At 50.5% G+C, this 17,994-nt stretch overlaps 1 protein-coding gene and 2 pseudogenes across 1 annotated transcript in view; 1 reads left to right on the top strand and 2 right to left on the bottom strand.

Annotated features, from left to right (window-relative positions):
* Positions 1 to 7,754, bottom strand: part of SLC41A3 (solute carrier family 41 member 3) — a 56,366-nt gene extending 48,612 nt beyond the window's left edge. Inside the window, exon 1 of the mRNA XM_007465260.1 lies at positions 7,500 to 7,754. Coding sequence (XP_007465322.1) covers positions 7,500 to 7,754 — 255 coding nt within the window. The remainder of the gene's footprint in view (positions 1 to 7,499) is intronic.
* On the bottom strand, positions 6,558 to 6,977 carry LOC103083899 (mitochondrial import receptor subunit TOM20 homolog pseudogene; annotated as a pseudogene).
* A 1,348-nt stretch (positions 7,755 to 9,102) lies between the features above and the next one.
* On the top strand, positions 9,103 to 10,064 carry LOC103083625 (heterogeneous nuclear ribonucleoprotein A1 pseudogene; annotated as a pseudogene).
* The last annotated feature ends 7,930 nt before the right edge of the window (positions 10,065 to 17,994 follow it).

The raw sequence follows: 17,994 nt of genomic DNA, 5'->3' as shown, positions 1-17,994 counted from the left end.
GGCGCTACACGACGGCTGCCCCTCTACAGACTCATGGGACACCTTCCCTGAGACACCCGAACACTCACAGAGGAGCCCCCCACAAAGAGGATGGGCTGCCACCGCCCTCGCAGAGCGAGCCTCCCCTTGCTCAGACGCCTAAGACCCTCTGCTCACCGGGAGCAGCTCGTCCTGACGTGCAAACACAGCCCAGCACCTGTGCAGGCTCTGTGGATTCTGGAGGCGACCGTCTTCATGTGCAAAGTTTACTCCTGCCCATTTAGGCCATACTTGCCGAGCAGCCTGCCTTGAAGGGGCCCCTCCAACAAGAGACTCCATTACAGCCGGCAGGCACCCCCATCGGGCCCCAGAGACACCTCCACTGAAAAGAACCTTCAAGAGCCTCCGGGGTCCCTGGACCACTGAGAGCTTTAAGCTGACGCCAGAAACTTCCCCCAGACTGTGCCGTCCACCAGCTGAGCCACAACGCAGGTACACACCCTGCTCTCCTGGGAAGGGGGCCCTCACAGACCTGCTGGGACCCTCGCAGCCTGGCTGCCCATGGGCCTTGGAAGGCACAGTGACCAAGGAGGGCAGCCTCAATACAGGGCGGGGAGCCAACCCTGGGCCTCTGGCACATCCCACCCACAGGGGGCGGCCTCCCTGTCCTGAGTCAGATGCCACAGACCAGAGGAGGTGACCCCCAAACCTGGGCTCCTGGGAGCCCCCAAGATCAACTGGGTGGGCCCAGTGGGGTCTGTGCACTTTGTGGGTGTCACGGTGGCGCTCGGCGGAGGTCACCACCCTCCCGTCCTGACCAGATGTCCCTAGTGCAGGACCCGAGCCACCCAGCGGTCAGCACAGGTGCCTGACCTCCAGGTAGCGCCTCAGCACCGGCCGCCCGGCTCTGTGCCTTTTAGACGCCTAGGCCACGGCCTAAGGGCCGTCTCGTTTAGGGAGGGAACTCTGGGAACCCCGCCTCCCAGACACTCCAAACACACAGGGCGACAGATGTGTCTGCCTGCATTAAGGCCACAGGCCTGCCGGGACCCTCGTCCTTCCACTTCTCAGGGGGACAGCCACCCCCCCAACCCCCCTCGCCCGAGGCCGGCGCTGGGCCGAGCGGCCCTCCTGCAGTTCCGGCTCAGTTCCAAGGCAGCAAGAGGAGCCCCTGGCGTCAGCACTGCCGCAGGTACCGGCGAACAAGGACTCGCCCCGGGGGGAGGCACACCCACACCGGCCCCTCAATTGCCTTTACTGGCCACCAAGGGGTCCCTGTAAGTTCTGCGTCCCGTCAAGAGCCCACTCCCTGGAGGTCCCGGTCAGCACCGGGTCTGGTCTGGGCTGGGATCAGGGCGTCCAGGGTCAGTGGGGTGCAAGGCCGTGCGCGGCTGTGGCATGGGGGGAGCAGAGGCCCCGAGTGGCCTCCACTCCGTGCCTGAGGGTAAGCAGCCCTTCATATCCAGGGGGCAGTGGGCAGCAGGCTTGGGCGCCCACCCCAGCCGGCTCACCCTGCGCCCAGCGCTGCCCTGAAGGCCCTCCCTGGCTGTGAGCGCACGTGAGTGCTCAACACGGCCAGTGCTGTGTGCTCAGGTGCCCCCAACCCTGGGGCAGAAGATGATGGACAGGCTGACCTCACCCGTGTGTCACCCAGTCCAGCCTCAGCTTCTTGCCTCGGCTCTCACCCCTCGCCTCTGCCCTCTAGCCGCCCGCTTGCCCTCCCAGCCTCTCAGGCCACCCTGCATCTTTGCTAAGGTGTGACCCCTGCAGGACCCACCCTCCCTCCCCTTAAGCCCACCCGCAATCGGGGCCCGGGGCTTCTGACCCCTCTGCAGACCAGCTCAATGCCCGCGGACGGCCAGCCTGAACTCTCACTGCGCGCAATGCAGAGCGCAGACGCACAACACAGTGGGGCTTCCTCCTGCCTGAGAGGCGCCCTCTGACCTGTGGCCTGTGTGGCCTGCAGGGGCCTGGGGGGCAGGGCAGCTGCATGAGGGGCAGCCGGTGTCGCTGAGAAGGACGCAGACTTGGAGCCTTGAAAGACAGTGTGTTAATCTAACTACAGAAAAAAGTACACACACAGCAAAAAACCACCAAAACCAATGTCAAAAGGTAAATGGAAAAATGGGAAACATATTTACAATCCGTATCACAATGGAAAGGCCAATTTCCTTAAGATGTAAAGAGCCCTGACGTATCAATACAAAAACAAAAACCACTCCTCAGAAATACGGACAAAGGACGCATCCAAAGATACTCAACCTCACTCACTCCTGATGAGAAATGCAAATCCCACTACAGTGAATACCGCTGGCAGTCCCAGTGACGGCCTCTGGGGATCCCGGCCCCTGAATCACAACCCCCAAGGTGAGCTGACCTCAGGGACTTGACACGTCCGGTAGCCGGCAAAGATGCTGCTCCTGGGACTCACCTTGCTAGCAGATGGTCTCCTTCTCCGACCCCACACCTGGATGAAGCTGCCATGCTGGACATGCCCAAGGGGAAGGGATGAAGGCCTCAGCACGCTGACCCCTCGGCTGCAGCATCACGACACCTGAAGCCGAAACCCAGCTCTGCTGACTGCTGTCCCACAGCAGCCGTGGGACACAGGGGCTGCTTAAGCTCTGAGCCCCAGAACAGCTCACTCCCTGGAGCAGAGACCACAGCATACAGTGTATGATCCATTGCCAGGTGGAGAAAGATCACAGAGGCTGAAGATAACACCGTTAAGGGAGGTGGGAGCAGCCCCACGTCTATCATGGTTACGGATGTCTATGCCCTTTGACCCAGCAGCTCTACCTGCAGCAATCCGTCCCACTCCTTCACCCAGACATGTAAAGAACGTGGCACTGTCAGCAGTGCTGCTCTAAGTTGTTAAGGGCTGACTTGTGTGCCCCTCCCCAATCCCCAGCATCTCAGAATGGGACTGTATTTGGAGACAGGAAGCTGGAAGTGGGGGGGTGGCCCAGATCCAATAGGCCCTTATAGTCAGAGGAGACTCAGAAAGACAGACAGAGGGATGACCACGTGAGGACACGGGGAGGAGACGGCCGTCTACACGCCAAGGAGAGAGGCCCTGCTGACACCTGGATCTCAGACATCCAGCCTCCAGGACAGGAGAATAAATGTCTGTTGTTTAAAGCACCCCATCTGTGGTACTTTGTTACAGGAGGCCGAGCAAACTAACATAGTTGTGAAACTTAAACATCAGAGGAAAAAAGGTGAATAAACTCTGGTGTGTCTGCTTGATGGGATACTGAACGACCATTTAAAAAAAGGAAGCTCTTGGGACTTCCCTGGTGGTCCAGTGGTAAAGAATCCGCTTTCCATTGCAGGGGACGCACGTTCCATCCCTGGTCAGGGAACTAAGAACCCACATGCCGCAGAGCGACTAAGCCCGCACACCACAACTACTGAGCTTGTGAGCCTCAACTAGAGAGCCCACGCCCTCTGGAGCCCGCGTGCCACAACTAGAGAAAACCCACACGCCACAACTAGACAGAAGCCCATGTGCTGCAACTAAGACCCAACACAGCCAAAAATAAATAAAATAAAAATAAATAAATCTTTTTTAAAAAAGGAAGCTCTTAACATATTTACAAAGAATAGCCTCTGAGATACACTGTAAAGTGAAAAAAGCAAAACACACAGCAGTTTGTACGTGCCATCACATGCGTAAAAGGGTGAGAGGAATGCACAGAGGCAGACGAGAAGGTGCAGGTCCTGGCTGCCCTGGAGAAGCGAGAGCCTGGGGGACAGGCAGGGAGCACGTCCTGTCCCTGTGTACATGCTGACCTTTCGGGCACGTGAATGCTTTACTTTTCCAGAAAAACAAATGTATTAAAAAAAAAAGTGCAGCCTCTGGGCTCACGGAGTCTCATTCAACTGAGGAGGTAGAGGCAACGCCCCAGGAAGTGACGTTGGGGGCAGCGTCCCAGGAAAGGCTCTGAGGGACACGGGAGGGGGAAGAGGAGGCCCAGGTGAGGCCGCGGAGCAGCAGGACCCACCCCTCGGACCATGACTTAAGCCAGCTGATCACAGTGTTCCATCCCCTCTGCCTACATGTGGCTTTCACGTGGGATGTGCCTCCCATCTGGCCGGGGAAAGGCTGGGGAGTTAGTCCCCAGGTAAGTTTACTTGCACTTAAGGAGGAACGAGAACACGGTCTGCTTTTCTCCCTCTGGACACGACACGCCTCTAGGACAAAGCTGACCTGTGGAGGCTGACTAGCAGGATTTGGGAAGATGCCGGGTCCTCGGACACATCGTTGGCTGGGGGTGACACCACTTTCCAACTCCAGAATTGCCCTATCCTGGAAACCTCGTTTTGGGAGATGACATATTTTCTTCTTACTTACCCCACTGTAAGTCGGGTTTTCTGGTACCTGTGGCTGCAACCATCCTGATACAGCCAGGTGAGCTCAGGATGTTCAGATGCATTTTAGGAGGTTGGGTTTTATCCCAGAGGCAGTAGGCAAGTGCACAGAGATTTAAAACGGGGAGAGCGGCATCGTGGGGCTGCTGGGCCGGGCCCTGCCCCCAGGCATAGGAAAGAAACACTAGAACAGGTATCTCTAATTCTTATCTGAGATGCAGCTTTTGTATAAGTTCTTAAACATCAGCACAGAACTACCTGTGACGGAGTATCGACGACAATAAGAACGTCGGCCACAAACCCTCATGGGCGAGGCCCAAGTCCAAGGCCCCGGCACCGCATGTCACAGCCCTCCCGGGAGCCCGACCTGGGCAGTTCTCCCTTAGCTCTGGTTTAAGAGGAGAAAACCAGGAACACAGGGCAGCCTGTGCCAGTGACAAAGGTCAGACGCAAACCCAGCTGGTTCTGCTCTGGAGTCTGGGCTCCAAGCCACACGGTGCTGTTACCTGCCACTCGAAGCGCAACCTATAAACCAGCGTGTGCAGGGGACTTATATGTCTGTATATTTACAGACAAGTATGTATACGTATCAATCAATGTGTGTATAAATATGCACATGTACATGACCTACACACGCGTGTCCGTATGTATCAGTGAGCACATGTGCATGTGCAGGGGATACACGCTCAGTGGTGTTATACTGAACACACAATGAAATAGGCTTTTTGAAAATCGCGGCACAGAGAACAGACTTCAGGGAGACAGAGTCAGGAGGGTGGCAAGGAGGCTAGCGGCCTTCAGGTGGAAGAGGGAATTCTTGAGGAGGTCTGCGGCTTGTGAACTTCCGGCACGCGGAAGCCAGACCCCAAGGTGCTCTGGAGGCTACAGCGGTGTGACCCACCACCGGGTAAAGAAGGATATGGTGCCGCAGGGCACCAGGTCACTGGAGGAAGGAGAGGGTTGAGGGGTCTGGGGATCACAGAGACCAAATGGGGGCCTGGGGCTGGGTCACACCAGGGCAGGGACTCTGGCGTGACACATAGCCATGCTGGGGTCTGAGCAGGTCTGGGAGGAACCTGGAAGGGCAGCTGGCTGTCACCAGTCCTGTGACGCTACGAGGAACTGGGATGCATGGGCTAGAAGGGTCACTGAGGACCCCAGGTGGCAGGGGAGGGGCAGGCAGGTAGTGGAGTGAAGTGGGTGCAGACCGAGGGACGGTGGGGACCGTGGATACCGAGACGGCAGTGACCACTAACTGTGGCTGTGAGGGAATGTGGGTCCAATGTTGGAAGAGTTGCCAGATTTTCAAGGGAAAACAGGAACTTGAATTTTTATGTGACATCTCTTGATTTTTAAGTGCTGGTCTTAAAAATTTTAAAGCACCAGCCTTACAGCTAAGTGGCAGACTGGGACTCAAACCCTGACTGGTTCCAAATCAGTGAGGGGCAGCTCCCTGGGCACGGAGTGCCTGCAGCAAGAGGGGCAGAGGCTGCCGCTCCTCCCGGCTCACCATTCCAGAGAGTCTGTGTTCCCAGCTCCTTGCCAACCAACAGTGATGACCTGGCCACTAATGGCTTCAAGTATTCTCAGGTACCATGCCCTTCCAGGGAGGACTTCTGCCGATCATGCTGATGAAGGAATGGGGCTTTTGATACTCAAAGAACAAGAAAGGGGTGGTGGGCTTCCCTGGTGGTGCAGTGGTTGAGTGTCCGCCTGCCGATGCAGGGGACACGGGTTCGTGCCCTGGTCCGGGAAGATCCCACATGCCGCGGAGCGGCTGGGCCTGTGAGCCATGGCCGCTGAGCCTGCGCATCCGGAGCCTGTGCTCCACAACGGGAGAGGCCACCACAGTGAGAGGCCCGCGTACCGCAAAAAAAAAAAAAAAAAAAAGAAAGGGATGGTACACTGGTAGCTTTGTTGTCTGATGGGTAACTCCCAGTTCCTCATGCTATGGGGCTCTGTTAGGGTGTAAAGCAAGGGGCCTGCCTCCCCTCATAGGGCGACGACTAGAGAAGTCAAGCTGTCGAGCAGAGAATGTCATCCCTCAGGAAGCACTAATTGGAACAGGAGTGGACACTTGACAGCAGGGTCAATTTTTGCAGACTGATGTGGATATTGACCAAGAAGTCTCTCTCCTCTTCTTTTTTTTTTAAAAAGATTTTAAAAATATTTTTAATTGAGATGATTATGCTGACATTTGTTTCTCATTCCACATCATCTTCAGCCAAGCTCTGAGCACTTAACAATTCTCTAATTGTTGGGAGCTTAGTCAGAAGCATCTGGAACACTGGTGGTGCAAGAGTTTGCTGCAACACTTGAAGTAACTGCTGTGGCTGTCCACACACAGCAATTGCGTTTGTCAGATGGTCCACACCCTTCTCATATTCACCTTGAGCCAGTAACTCTTTACTAAGCTGTATTTCTTTGAGGAAGAATTTCTGAATGGCCTCAGCATCTTTAAGGTCAGGTAACTTGGAAAGTGCAGCTCCCTCCTTGGCAAGCTTATGCTTCTTTCTTTGTTCTTGCAGCCTGTTCCTGAAGTTGGGGTCACTCTGCCTCTTGCAGTCGAAGCAAATGCAGGACCCGCACATGCTGGCGGCAACAGCGCTGTTCTGGCCCTCCATCTCCTCTTCAATGAGGAGTGGGGTCGGCGGCGGTGGGGTCCGTGATGAAGCAGCTGGCCTAGAACCCTCTAAGCGGACTGCCCCGCTCTGTCCTGACGCCCACAGTGAGGGACGCGAAAAGCTTTTTTTTTTTTTTTTTAAGAGCACACTTACAAAGGATTGACTGCCAAGGGCCACCCTCCCCTCTAAGTACAGAATCTTGCGTGAAAATGAAACGGAGCTGACAGATAAAGAGCCAGTAACCTGATACCATTTAAGCACCTGGATCATGCCAGGCCTGAAATCCAGCCCCTCAGATATTTCAATTATATGAGCTAATAACTGTCTCTTAAAGCTTAACCTGGGTTAAAGTTAGTCTCTGACATCAGTAACTAAAAGAACCTTGCCCAAATTAAAAAAAAATGGTATTTGAGAAGGTCCTGCCCCTTGCCCCAAAGCTGGACACAATGTGTACCTGCCTACTCCCTAGGCTGACACTAGACAGTACCCCACTCCCACCATCCCCATTTAGTCCCCTCTTACCTGGAAATAGTTCAAAAGGATGCCTGCCCCAGACAGTCCCAGGCCTGCAAACAGGAAGGGCACTGTCACCTGGAGGCCAATGGACAAGGTGGTCTCCCTGCTGAGCTCAGGCCCCAGGGGTTTAGGGGCCACCCTTTGGCTCTCAGGGACACTCAGCAGTCCATCTTCCGAGGCTTCAGGGAGTCTTCCTGTGCTGAGACCGTGCAGCAGGCCCAGCTCCTCTGGCCTCCGCTGTCGGGTCTCCGTCCCGTCCATCTGAGTACAGCTGAGCCCCTGGCAACCTTAATCTGGGAGACATAAAGCAACAGGGGTTGTAGGGCAGAGTTCCTGAACCCCATGGGGCTGACAGCCTGTAGGTTTTCACATTCTTCTGTCCAGCAGAGGCTGCAGCATTCTGTCTAATCCACAGCCCTTCCCTTGGAGCCTGCTCCACATGGCCTCCTGCAACCTGGATTTACAACAGTTTTTAATTTAATACGCACATGTTTGGGGGAAAAGTACATACAGAGGTGAACATTAAATATATATGAGCTGGACTCAGCAAAACTGGAGGTATTAGGACTTCTGAAAATTCTTTCCTCCATAAAAGCAACAAGAAAACTAAAACTGTCAGAATCTTCTTTTTCAGAACTATGGATATTAATCAAAGGCTGGCAGCAACATATTTCTTCAAGAAAAAATGCTGAATCTCAGCACAAACAGCCACAGAATGATGCCCACGATGTTTGTAATGTTTTAACTTGCCTGAGTCCCATCTCCTGCTCTCCAGCTCTGCAGCAGCCTTAAAAACCAACTGCCTGGAAAGCTGGGAATGGGCCAGAGCTTTTTCAAAGCCTCGTTCCCAAAGAACTGCCACTATTGGACAGCAGGTAGCTCACCGGAAGATGCCAGCTGCAGACTCTCTGCATTTCACCTGACTTGTGGTTTGCTTTGTATAAAAAGCCTTTTCCCTTTTTGGCTGCCTGAGGCTAGTAGATAATACTTGGGATTAACAACACACTAGCCAAAAAGCCTAAAAGGAAAAGCTGTGGAATGAGATGCCTACTTGGGTTCTGAAAAGGTCCCATACAATCCCAGGACACCAGAAAGCCACTGGCACTGGGCTGTGCACATGCTCAGGAAATACCTGAGGAGACCCAAGCTCTCAGCTCTGACTGATGTGGAGGCTCAGTACAAGCAGGAAATGAAGGCTAAGGTGGGGCTACCAACTACCTGAGTGAGGGTTGAAGGGATGCCCTGACATGCACACAGGGCCCCTGTGGCAAGGACTGGGAGACCCGTCGGCACCAGGCATGGTGTTCAAGGAAATCTCCATCAATCACTAAGCAGAGGCTTCAGTGCCACAAACAAAAGAGAAAACAGACCAAAGAATTAGTTTGGACAAGTCATGAAACAAACAACATCTACAGTAAGCAGCAATAACAAACAACCCTGAGAAGAGGGGAGAATCTGATTTCCAGAGGTGCCACATTATTTTATTTTAAATGTCCAGACTAACTAGACAAAAGCTTTAAATCAGCTATTTAAAATATGTTCAGCCTTTCTGCTCGTGGATGCCGCCGAGTAAGCATCGTTGATGTCTCCTCCCCCCTCCACTGCTGTCATGTCTAAGTCAGAGTCACCCAAAGAGCCCGAACAGCTGCGGAAGCTCTTCATCGGAGGTTTGAACTTTGAAACAACCGATGAGAGTCTGAGGAGCCACTGTGAGCAGCAGGGAACGCTCACAGACTGTGTGGTAACGAGGGATCCAAACACCAAGCGCTCCAGAGGCTTCGGGGTTGTCACACACGCCACTGTGCAGGAGGTGGATGCGGCCATGAATGCAAGGCCACACGAGGTGGATGCAAGAGTTGGGGAACCAAAGAGGGCCGTCTCAAGAGAAGATTCTCAAAGACCTGGTGCCCACTTAACTGTGAAAAACATTTTTGTTGGTGGCATTAAAGAAGACACTGAAGAACATCATCTAAGAGATTGTTTTGAACAGTGAGGGAAAATTGAAGTGATTGAAATCATGACTGATCGAGGCAGTGTAAAAAGAGAGGCTTTGCTTTCGTAACCTTTGATGACCATGACTCTGTAGACAAGATTGTCATTCAGAAATACCACACTGTGAATGGCCACAACTGTGAAGTAAGGAAAGCCCTATCTAAGCAAGAGATGGCTAGTGCCTCATCCAGCCAAAGAGATGGAAGTGGTTCTGGAAGCTTTGGTGGTGGTCATGGAGGGGGTTTTGGTGGGAGTGACAGCTTTGGTCGTGGAGGAAACTTCAGTGGTCGAGGTGGCTTTGGTGGCAGCCGCGGTGGTGGTGGATATGGTGGCAGTGGGCATGTCTATAATGGATTTGGTAATGATGGAAGCAATTTTGGAGGTGGTGGAAGCTACAAAGATTTTGGCAGTTACAACAATCAATCTTAAAATTTTGGACCCATGAAAGGAGGAAACTTTGGGGGCAGAAGTTCTGGCCCCTATGGTGGTGAAGGCCAACACTTTGCCAAACCTCGAAACCAAGGTGGCTATGGTGGTTCCAGCAGCAGCAGTAGCTATGGCAGTGGCAGAAGGTTTTGATTACTGCCAGGAAACAAAGCTTAGCAGGAGACGAGAGCCAGAGAAGTGACAGGGAAGCTACAGGTTACAACAGATTTGTGAACTCAGCCAAGCACAGTGGTGGCAGGGCCTAGCTGCTACAAAGAAGACATGTTTTAGACAATACTCATGTGTATGCGCAAATAACTCGAGGACTGTATTTGTGACTAATTGTATAACAGGTTATTTTAGTTTCTGTTCCATGGAAAGTGTAAAGCATTCCAACAAAGGGTTTTAATGTAGATTTTTTTTTTGGCACCCATGCTGTTGATTGCTAAGTGTAATAGTCTGATCATGACGCTGAATAAATGTGTCCTTTTAAAATAAATAAATAAATAAATAAATAAATAAAAATAATAAAATATGTTCAAAAAACTTAAGGAACCATGTCTAAAGAAGGAAAGCATGACCCATGGTGTACAGGCATCCTCAGTAAGATTAACAGCTCTTTCTCATCAGACATCATGGAGCCAGAAGAAATCAAGAAGCCATAACATGTTGAAAGTGCTTGAAGAGTTCTATGGGCAGCAAAATTATCGTTCAAAAATGAAGGTGAAATTGATTTCCTGATAAACGAAAAGAGAGAATTTGTCACTAGCACATCTGCCCTAGGGGAAATACCAAAGGGAGACTTTGAGGCTAAAATGAGAGGACCCAGACAGCTGTTTGTCCACATGAAGAAATAAAGAGCATTAGCAAGGGTAACTAATAGGCATATTTTACAAAACAGTGTAAGCGTTATTTTTTTGTTAATAACTCTTTTCTTGTATCTGATTTAAAGACAACTGCATAATGCAGCAGTTATAAATCAGTGTTGATGGGCACACAATGTAGAAGGATGCAACTTGTATGACAGTAAGGCCACAAAAGGGTGGGCACAGAGCTATATACGAACAAAGTTTGTATATACTAGTAAATTAAGTTGCTATTAATTTGAGTTAAAAATAACTATATATATATATTATATATATATATATCTTATAAATATCTCATATATATAAATACAATGATAAAGGTTAGGGCACACTAGAAAATACATGAGATCTGGTACAAAAGAAGGCAGAAATGGAGAATAAAGGAACAGAAAGAACCGTAAGACATAGAAAACAAAGCACTCCAACCCAGCAACAGCAAAATACATATTATTATCAAGTACACATGGAACATTCTCCAGAATGGACCATACATCTGGGCGAAAACAAGTCTCAAATTTAAAAGGACTGAAGTCATACAAAGTATGTTCTCCAACCACAATGGAATGAAATTAGAAACAAATAACAGAAGAAAATTTGGGAAATTACAAATAGGTGCAAATTAAAAAACATGCTCAAATAACTGATGGGTCAAAGAAGAACACACAAAAGAAACCAGAAAATTATTTGAGAGAAATAAAAATACAACATACCAAAACTTATGGAATGCTGGGAAGACAGTGTTTAGAGGGAAATTTATACCTGGAAGGACCAATGTTAAAAAAGAAGAGCTCAGATAAATAATCTTTCACCTTAAGAAAAATAATGAAGGAGAGCAGAATCACCACCATCCCCCTGAAAACACAGTAGGAAGTAGGAAGTCATAAAGATTAGAGTGATAATTAAGTGGAACAAAGAATAGAAAAACAATAGGGAAAACCAACAAATACAAAGGTTGGGTCTCTGGGAAGATCGAAAAAATTGACAAACCTTTAGCTGACCAAGAAAAAAAGAGAAAAGACTCAAATACTTAAGAGGGGACATTACTTCCAAACTTATAAATTTGAAAATAATTATGAGGGAATACTATGAAGACTGTATGCCAACAAATTAGAAAACCTAGATGAAACGGACAAATTCCTAGTAACGCACAAACTAACTCAAGAAAAAAAATTTTTTAACTAAAAGACCTGTAACAAGAGATTGAATTAGTAAAAAATATTCTTATAAAGAAAAGTCCAAGGTCAGACGACTTCAGTACTGAATATAAAGCATGATGACCTGTACATAGAAAATCCTAAAGGACACACACACACACACACACACACACACACATTACAGCTAATCAACAAGTACAGCAAGGTTGCAGGATACAAAATTGATACAAAAAAGTTAAAGTTTTATTTCTATACGCTAGCAATGAACAATCCAAAAATTAAGAAAACAGTAGTACCTGCAAAAATATCAAAAAGCATAAAATACTTAAGAACACATTTCACAAAAGAAGTTTAAAACTTTTACCTTGAAAACTGCAAAACATTGTCGAAAGAAAGTTTTACAAAGCTAACAAATGGAAAGATATTCCATGTTGTTCATGTGTTGGAAGAGTGAACACTGTTAAGATGGCGGCACTCTTCAAACTGATGTACAGATTCAGTGCAATCCCTGTCCAAATTCCAGTGGCCTACTTTGGAGAAAATGACATGATGATCCTGAAATTCATATGGCAATGCAAGGGACCCAGAATCCTAAACAAACTTGGAAGAAAGAAGTTGGGGAACATGCACTTTAGGATTTCAAAACTTAACTATGAAACTAGAGTAATCAAGACCATGTAGGGGCTTCCCTGGTGGCGCAGTGGTTGAGAGTCTGCCTGATATGCAGGGGACGCGGGTTCGTGCCCCGGTCCGGGAAGATCCCACATGCCGTGGAGCGGCTGGGCCCGTGAGCCATGGCCGCTGAGCCTGCGCGTCCGGAGCCTGTGCTCCGCAACGGGAGAGGCCACAACAGTGAGAGGCCCACGTACCGAAAAATGAAAAAAATAAAAAATAAATAAATAAAGTAAAACATGAAGTGTAGGATTTAAGGGAACTCTAGATTGTTTTAAAAAAAAAAAAAAAAAAAAGACCATGTAGTCCTGGGGTAAGACTAGAAATACAGATCAGTGAAACAGAATTGGGAGTCCGTAGATAAACCCGTGCATCTACAATCAACTGATTTTCAATAAGGATACCCACACTATTGAAGGTGGAAAGAACAGTCCTTTCAACAAATGGTGCTGAGACGACAGGATATCCACATGCACAGGAACGAATTTGGTTCCTTACCTCAAATCACATACAAAAACGAACTCAGAACGGGTCAGAGACCTAACCTAAGAGCTAAAACTATAAAACACATAGAAAAAAACATAGCTGAAAACACAGTGACCTTGGATTAGGCTTCAGTTCCTTAGATGTGACATCTAAAGTACAAGCAACCAAAGAAAAATTAGGTAAAAGTGACTTCATCAAAATTTCAAAGTTTTATATTTCAGAGAACACTATCAAGAAAGTAAAAAGATAACCCGCAAAATGAGAGAGGATATTTGCCAATCATATATCTGATTAGGATCCAGTTTCCAGAATATAAAAAGAACACTTACAACTCAACAATAAACCCAATTTAAACATTGGCAAGGGAGTTGAATGGACATTTCTCCAAAGAAGATACACAATGGCCAATAAGCACATTAAAAGATGCTCAACATTAGTTTGGAAAATGCAAATCAAAACCACATTAAGATACCACTTAGCATAATGTTTTCAAGGTTCTTCCATGTGGTTGCACGAATCAGTACTGCAGTCCTTTTTACAGATAAGTAACATTCCATCATGTGGCTGGACCACATATTCTTTATCCTCTCCTCCAGGTGATGGACATCTGGGCTGTTTCTACTTTGGGCTGTTAGGAATAATGCTGCTCTGAACATTCTTACCCAAGTCTCTGTGGACATGGGTTTTCTGTTCTACTGAATCGTACATTTTAAAGGGTGAATTTTGGGTATGTGATTTGTATCTCAATAAAAAGTATGAATCATTTGTGGAATAAGGTCAAGAAGCAGAACACTTCCAGCCTCTGCAGACTCTCTGAAATAACTACTCCCTGCCAGAATAGTGCTAACTCGAGACATGATCACACCTCAGCTTGTTCTATTTCTCCTTCACTTTTACCAACTATGACTACAGCGCTAAATAGATGGTCCTCTCCCTTTACTCTTTTTTTTGGGGGGGCGGGGGCTGCGCCATGCATGGCTTGTGGGATCTTAATTCCCCGACCAGGGATTGATCCCACGCCCTCGGCAGTGAAAGCACAGAGTCCTAGCCACTGGACGCCAGCGAATTCCTGATAGTCACCTCCCTTACCCACGACTTGTTACCTGAGGTCAACCATGGTCCAAAAGTAATGGAAAATTCCAGAAATAAGTTCTAAATTGTGTGCTGTTCTAAGCAGTGGGACAAAAGCTCGCACTGTTCAGCTTTGTTCTGCTGGGGACGTGAATCATCCCTTTGTCTGGCATATCCACCCGCTGGTCACTCATTTAGCACTCTTGTAGGTTACCAGATCCACTGCCATGGTATTACAGCACTTGTGTTCAAGTCACCCTTATTTTACTTAATAATGGCCCCAAAGCACAAGCGTAGTCATGCTGTGCCTAATTTATAAATTAAACTTCATCACAGGTATGTATGTACAGGAAGAAGCAGAGTATATGCAGGGTTCAGCACAACCGTGGTTTCAGGCATCCACAGGGGGTCTTGGGACGTATCCCCCATGGGTAAGGGGGGGATCCCATAGTAGTGTTTTGCTCACTTTGCAATTTAGATCAATAAGACCACACTCCATTTATTCTTTTCATGTCTTGTTTCTTTCACTGGACATTACATTTCTGAGATTCAGCCACACTGCTGAATCTGTTTCATTTTATTGTTATATAGAAAGCAACCGCATGAATATACCACAATCCATTCACCTGTTCTACGCTTGAGGGACCATCCAACTTACTTTCCTTTCCAAAATAAAAACTTGATTGCTTTTATTACGCAAGTAACGTGTTCACGAGAAATAAGATTTACACAATACAAAAAGGTATAAATAAGTTTAAGTCCTCAGCGTTACTGCTCCAAGATCACTAATGCTAAGTCTAGTGTATATCCTTCCAATGCACACATACACATATATATATACACAGTGTACACATACACATATTCTTTGAATGTACACACACATACATTATACACATATACATATCCTTCCAATGTACACACATACAGTGTACACATACACATATATATACACCATGTACACACACACATATATATACACCATGTATACATACATATATATACACAATGTACACATACACATATCCTTCCAATGTACACATACACATATACACAATGTACACATATATATACACAATGTACACATACACATACATACACAATGTACACATAAACATACTCTCACACTCATACTGTATTTTTTTTTAAATCAGTGTTCTAGATCCTGGGTGTTTTTAAATATAAAATGTATACACCTTTCCACCTCTCTCTTCAGTAGAGATGCCTTTATGCCTTCTCTTGTCATCCTCAATAGCTGACCCCAGACTTCAGATGAGGAATGAGGTGGTGGGCTTACTGCACCCAGCTGCTGGTAAACTTTTTTCCCAGAGGATTTATAGCTTCAGGAAGAGCAGGGGCACGTGGCTACCTGTTTGACACGCAGCCCCTCCCCAGGGGCAGGGGCACACTGTGGGCAGCAGAGGAGGTGCTGGGCAGAAGAGGGGTGCCCAGGGCACAGTGAATGGAGGCAAAGGGGAGCCCCTCGTCTCCAGCCTGCAGAACTGTGGCCGGGGCAGGCTTTGCTTGGCTCAAAGAGGCAGCAAACCACTTAACAAGTCTGGGAGTTACTTATTCCCACCTGCCCTGCACTTCCTGCCAACCAGCCCAGGGACGCCCGCTGGTCGGCCCACCCGCAGGGACTGCCCTCACTGGGGACCCAAGCCCTGGTCCTTCACAAGGGCTGGAACCCACTTCCACCCCCTCGTGGCCTTCTGGCCCTCGACCCTCTAAGCCCGACCCCTTCCTTTAAATTCCTGCCACACTCTTGGCGATGCTGGTAATCTGAGCCAGGATGCCGGGTCAGGCCATGGTGCAGAGGCGGTAGCAGAGGGAGAGGAGGGGTCCAGGCCTGCCCCACGGAGCACCGTCCGTGCTCAAACCCGCCGGCGGGATCTCGGGTCCCCACTCTGCATTCTACGTGGAACCCACAGGAGGGAGGACGCTGGGCAGAACAGGGTTATGGGCCCAGGGCTTCAGGGCCGTATCTCTCATCTCTTCAAAAATAACGACCCCACTCCCACGACTCGTGGGGCGATTCTTTACCTCCTTAATCTTCAACCAGACCCCAGGACGGCCCGACCATTACTGCCCCGCTGACCCCGACCACGGCGGAGAGGGCCAGTGAGGCGACCCCTGTCCCAGGCCCACCTCAGCTTCTCAAAGACACCCACCTGCAAGGTGTCCTCACCTCAGTTTCTCCCCTCAACCTCTGCAGGGTCGTCTGCTGGGAAAAGAACCTGCTCTAGGATGTGCCTCAAAAACAAGCTCCCTTGACCTCAAGTTACCAGCTAGCTCTCAGCCCACTTCTCTCCCACCCTTCAGGACACAACCACAGAGACACGGCCCTCTGCGCTCAGCACCCAACGGCCTCTCCCTGCAAGCGCCTGAGCCAGGCAAGCGGTGAGCAGCCTGGCTCCAGCAGGACCCTCAAACCCAGCACCCACTCCACCCAGCCCCCAAGCCTCACCCCACACGCGCCTCACCCCCACACGCGCCTCACCCCCACACGCGCCTCACCCCACACGCGCCTCACCCCACGCGCCTCACCCCACGCGCGCCTCCCCTCCTATACGTGTGTCCTTGGAAAAGTTAAATTTCTGTGCCTCCTTAGGGTCGTGAAGACACAGGGGACTAAACGCATCTGCATCACAGGACTCGTGGCCTGTCCCCACCCCCAGGACAAACCCTCAGAGGCTCTGCCGTTGTAACTCAGCGGTTTTTAACTACCCCGCAGCAGAATCACCTGGAAGGGCCGTTAAAGGCAGGCCGTGCTGGACTGGACCCACCTGGTGCTTTTCCATCACTGGTGGGGGTGAGGAGCGGGCCCGTCGGCGCCGACGCAGGGTGCTGTGGGCGCGGGTCCCAGAGCTACCTGAGCGACAGGCCGCCACGGTCCGGGCCGAGGGGTGTCCCCGTCCCGCTCTCCAGACCCCGGCCGCGCGGACCGCCCCCTGATCCCCCAGTCCTGCCTCCTCTTCCGCGTACGTTCTGCTCCACCCCGCTCCGGGCCCTCGGAGCCCCGGGCCGCCCCCTCCGCGCACCCGGCCCCGGGCCCTCAGAGCCCCGGGCCGCCCTCTCCGCGCACCCCACCCCGGGCTCATGGGGCGCAGAGCCGCACTCACCGAAAACACCGGGCGGCGGCGAGAAACGACTCGGCTGGAAGAGCAGCGAAGCTGCCGGAGCCACGGAGGAGGCGGGACTGCGGCCTTCTCCCAAAGCCCGCCCTAAAACCCGGAGTCCCCGCCCCGCCCCCGGGCTCGGAGTCCCCGCCCCCAAACCCGGAGTCCGCGCTACCCGGCCCCCTCCGCCCGGCCGCGGACCGGGACTCTGGGCGGGGTCTCGGGGGCGGGACAGGCCCTGGGGCGGGGCTGGGGGGGACCGGCCGGGGAAGGGACGGTTGGGCCGCGCAGATCGCCTTCCCCCTTCCCCTGGCTGCAGGGCTGGCCCCCCAGGATTCTTGCGACAAGACCCGCCCTGGGACGGTTCTCTGCCTTGGCGGCTGCAGGGCCTCGGGTAGGCCCGGAGGAGGGGCGTGAGGGCCCGTCTTCCCCCGTCGGTGTCGTCCCGGAAACGCTCGGGCGGCCCGGGGCAGTAAAATGGCCCCACGCCCCTCGGGCCGGCCGCGGGCATGCGCTACATTGTGCTTTTGTTTTTTTTTCATCTGAATCCTGGGCCCCCGCACACACCTTTTTTTCTTCCGCGGTAATTTTAGAGCATCCAGCAGACATATTTCACCTGTAAATACTTGAATCTTTATCTAATCGATAAGGCCTGTTTTCTGAAACATTTCCATAATACCAGCATCACACCTGACAAAGTTAATAATACCCAGCGGTT

Source organism: Lipotes vexillifer, unplaced genomic scaffold (genome assembly GCF_000442215.2).
Source record: "Lipotes vexillifer unplaced genomic scaffold, Lipotes_vexillifer_v1.1 scaffold1115, whole genome shotgun sequence".
Lineage (NCBI taxonomy): Eukaryota > Metazoa > Chordata > Mammalia > Artiodactyla > Lipotidae > Lipotes > Lipotes vexillifer.
The sequence above is the reverse complement of the archived record's forward strand: the minus strand, read 5'-3'. Positions and strand labels throughout refer to the sequence as shown.